The 3,556-nt window shown below is 51.9% G+C and overlaps 1 protein-coding gene across 1 annotated transcript; it reads right to left on the bottom strand.

Moving 5' to 3' along the window:
* Positions 1-616: 616 nt before the first annotated feature.
* Positions 617-2,329, bottom strand: LOC138950007 (sodium- and chloride-dependent glycine transporter 1-like). Its single transcript, XM_070321788.1, has one exon. The coding sequence runs from the start codon at positions 2,327-2,329 to the stop codon at positions 617-619; it is 1,713 nt and encodes a 570-aa protein (XP_070177889.1).
* Positions 2,330-3,556: the final 1,227 nt, after the last annotated feature.

The following is a 3,556-nucleotide window of genomic DNA, read 5'->3' as shown; positions in this document are numbered from 1 at the left end:
GGACGTCCCCAGGAGTGTCTCTCTTGTTCTGTTCCTGCAGTTTTGCCGATTGGAACATTTCCGAAAAGCTCCCGATGGAAGTTGAAGAACCCTCAGTCGAGCGGACTCGAACCCGGAGCATGTTATTATTATCTCCTCTCGCGTCTGCAGCAGCTGCATTATACACTATTTCAGGCTAATGGACATGGATATCACCCTCCAAGGGGGTTTCACTCACTTCCTTGAAAGCTGCTCGGACATCTTCCGCCCGAAAGTCTGTGAAGGCCTCTTAAGCAGTTAGGACAGCAGTTTGGACAGTGACCTAGTCACCAGGCGTGCCGGGGAGCAAGTCATGGGAGGGAAAAGCCCTATGGTGGTCTGCGTGCTGCTGCCCGTGATGGCAGGGACGTCCGCAATAGAGTCTTTTCTGTCCTGATTCAGCAGTTCAAAAACGGTCTCGAAGGATGTGGAAGGGTTCTCAGGCGACGAACCTATGGAGGTTGGAGTGACGACAACATCGGGTGAGGTTTGTGGATGACTTACATCCATGTTCTCATTCTTCCAGGTCGCATCTTCATCCAAGTAGGCAACAATTTCTGAGAAGGTAATATCGCCACCCAGAAGCTCGGAGGAGATTTTATTCGCTTCCTCGAAAGCTGCTGGGTCTTCGTCTGTCTGTGAAGCCTTCTTTCAGCGACGCCACGCTAGTCTGGGTGTGCTCGCCCAGCTTGCCAGCATAGACGCTGAGCCAGATCTTGCGGTGCTTGATGGAGGCGGGTCCCCACATCTCGCTGGGCGTGGTGGCGGCGCGCAGCCTCTGCAGCAAAGTTCCGGAGCGGCGCAGCAGGCTGTAGATCGCGGCCAGCGGTATGGGCAGCAGCGTCAGGCAGGACAGTCCCAGCCCCAGTAGGTGGCCCCTGTGGTCCACACGTTCCGGCTGCTCCATCCCAATGAACTCCAGCACGCAGGTGAAGACCAAACAGGCGGGGCTCAAGACCAGCCAGCAGGCGCTTAGGTAGTATTTGCCCCAAGCCCAGGGCACGCAGCGCAGCACGTCGACTCCTATCATCACCTGCACGTCCACAAGGAAGTGACGCAGTCCGTACACCCACGACACTGCCGTCACTGTCAACAGCGACATAATGAAAATGTTGAAAGAGAACAGGTGGTAGTTCAAGATGTTGACAAAGATCAGCCCCGCGTCGGTCACCATGGGCAGGCAGACCAAGAAGTACACCATGCACATCAGCACGCGCGTGGGCTTGGGATGGATGCGGGTGAAGGGGAACAGGTCGTAGAGCGCGCCGAGGAAAACCTGCAAGGTGCCGATAGAGGTGGACAAGGCCAAGCAGAAGATCATCAGGTAGTAGATGCACGACAAGAACTGGCCATATTTCTGCCGCGTGAGGGCGGCAGGATAGATGACGAAGACCAGCGTGGTGCCGCCTGCATGCAGCTGATCTAATTCGATGTCCATCAGCTGGGACACGTAACCAAGCGACGTGAAGACGACAAAGCCACTCATGAAGCTGACGGAGGCGTTGGCTATGGCCAAGATGACGGCGTGCAGCACGGGGTCTGAGTTGAAGACGTTGTAGCTGGCCAGGCCGACTAGCATTGATTCAGAGATGGAAAGCGTGTAGAATACCTGCCCCAAAGCCATCTCCCACACCGTGACCTCTAACAGCTTGGACAGGTCCGGGGTCAGGTAGCACGTGATGCCTTCCATGGCGCCGTCCAGAGTGAAGCCGAAAACAAAAAGAATGAGGAGAACCACTGTACAGTAGATCATTGTCAAGCATTCCATCTTGATCAAACTCTTTAACCCTGTGATCACAGACAAACACATCATGGACCAGATAAAGAAGAGGCATCCGACCAGCTCCATGTTGAGCTCGCCCAGGTGGGTCAGACCCACGCCCTCCTTGTCCACGCCCAGGACTTCGTTAAGCAAGTAATCCTGGGCCGGGAGGACGCGATCGATGCCGTTCTCCGTGGCCAGGCTGACGTTCCATAGGGCGGTGATGCGTTTTGGGATGACGCTGCTATTGTAGCACGCTCCGTCCTTCTCCGCCGCCCAGCCTGACGCGTTGCAGGCCGACACGTTGGAAGGGATCAGGTAGTCCCAGCAGAAGTCCGTAGCCCACTTCCTATCACACTCGGCCCACGGTAGTTTGCTCGTGAATGACTTGAAGAAGTAGAGCAGGGACCAGGACGTAATGACGCTATAGTAAGTATTGACTAACATTGAGATCACAAGCGTGGAGAAACCCACACCCTCGAAGAGCGGGCAGAACTCGTAACATCTTGCAGGCGACCTGCTTGTAAACTGTCCCAGCACGAGCTCCATGGAGCACAGCGGTATGCCCACCAGCACCATCATCAGAAGGTAAATAAGCAGGAAGGCCCCACCCCCGTTTGAGTGCACGAGAAAAGGGAAGCGCCACAAATTGCCAAGACCTACGGTGCTGGAGATTAGGGTCACCAAGTAGTACAGGTTGTTTCCCCATCGTCCTCGTTTGTGCGTGTCTGGTGCTATAGATCTATTTAAACAGGGAACGACAAGACGTCTCAACATTTTGAACTGTCCCGCCGTGCACTCTATGGTGTTGTAGATCTATTCCAGTACCAGAAGTCTTCGACAACGTTCAGTGAACCAGAGTGAACGCAATGTTCCTGCGTTATTGGTTCTTTGTTTTAAACGTCCCTTAAACATAGTTGCTTGGCTGTGCGGGACCGATCCAAGTTAGATTCCTTTCTCAGTGTACAATGGTGGTCTCCGTGCTGGAAAATATTTACATCTGGGCCTATCACAGTAAAATGAAGAATGTATGTAGTAAGCTCACGTTTTTTCACTCCTGTTACTTTTAATCTGGTTGACAAATCTGTTCAAATTATATCAAACAAGTTACTGATATGCCTATCACATTCACTTGATTGTCGAATCTATAATAGAGGACACGCAGGTGTGTCTCTGCACAACGAAAGAAGAAGGGATTCTTCTAAGAACAAAACCTGTGTTTTACTGTGACCAAACGTTGCGTCATCTTCCAGCGAAAAGCAAGTCAGACAGATATGACGTCATATTTCCTTGATTCATTTTCTTTTCTGTCTGTGTCTCTTCTTGCGGTAAAGATGGCGATCCACACTCAGTCAGGGCTGGCCGAGACTCTTTTTCTCGTATGAGCTCTGACGCGATGACGTCACACAGTCGTGTGCAGAGTTGTCCAGCCTTGCCTCAGGCATTCCGGCGGAACACGCGAGAAGGCAACACGCGAAATCTGCACTCCGAATCTCCTGCATTTATCGACATGGTCTCTAGTTGTAGTGTTAAAAATTGCCATAACAGACAAGATAGAGATAGGGACAGAAGATTATTTTCTGTTCCATTTGTTGTCAACGGAAAGGGCAAAGAGACAAGGGATTTGACTGCACGACGCCGGCGAGAATGGTTGGCACAGCTTCAGCTGAAGAATGTCAACTTTGAATCAACAGCTAGGAGATACGTGTGCTCTGATCATTTTGTCAATGGTAAGTACTCATGCTTTTGTACACCTGCCTTGGTTAGTCTGTGTTT

Source organism: Littorina saxatilis, linkage group LG16 (genome assembly GCF_037325665.1).
Source record: "Littorina saxatilis isolate snail1 linkage group LG16, US_GU_Lsax_2.0, whole genome shotgun sequence".
NCBI classification, from domain to species: domain Eukaryota; kingdom Metazoa; phylum Mollusca; class Gastropoda; order Littorinimorpha; family Littorinidae; genus Littorina; species Littorina saxatilis.
The sequence above is the reverse complement of the archived record's forward strand: the minus strand, read 5'-3'. Positions and strand labels throughout refer to the sequence as shown.

Coding starts and splice junctions, on each gene's coding strand:
- LOC138950007 (XM_070321788.1), bottom strand. CDS start 2,329: ATGGAGCTCGTGCTGGGACAGTTTACAAGCAGGTCGCCTGCAAGATGT.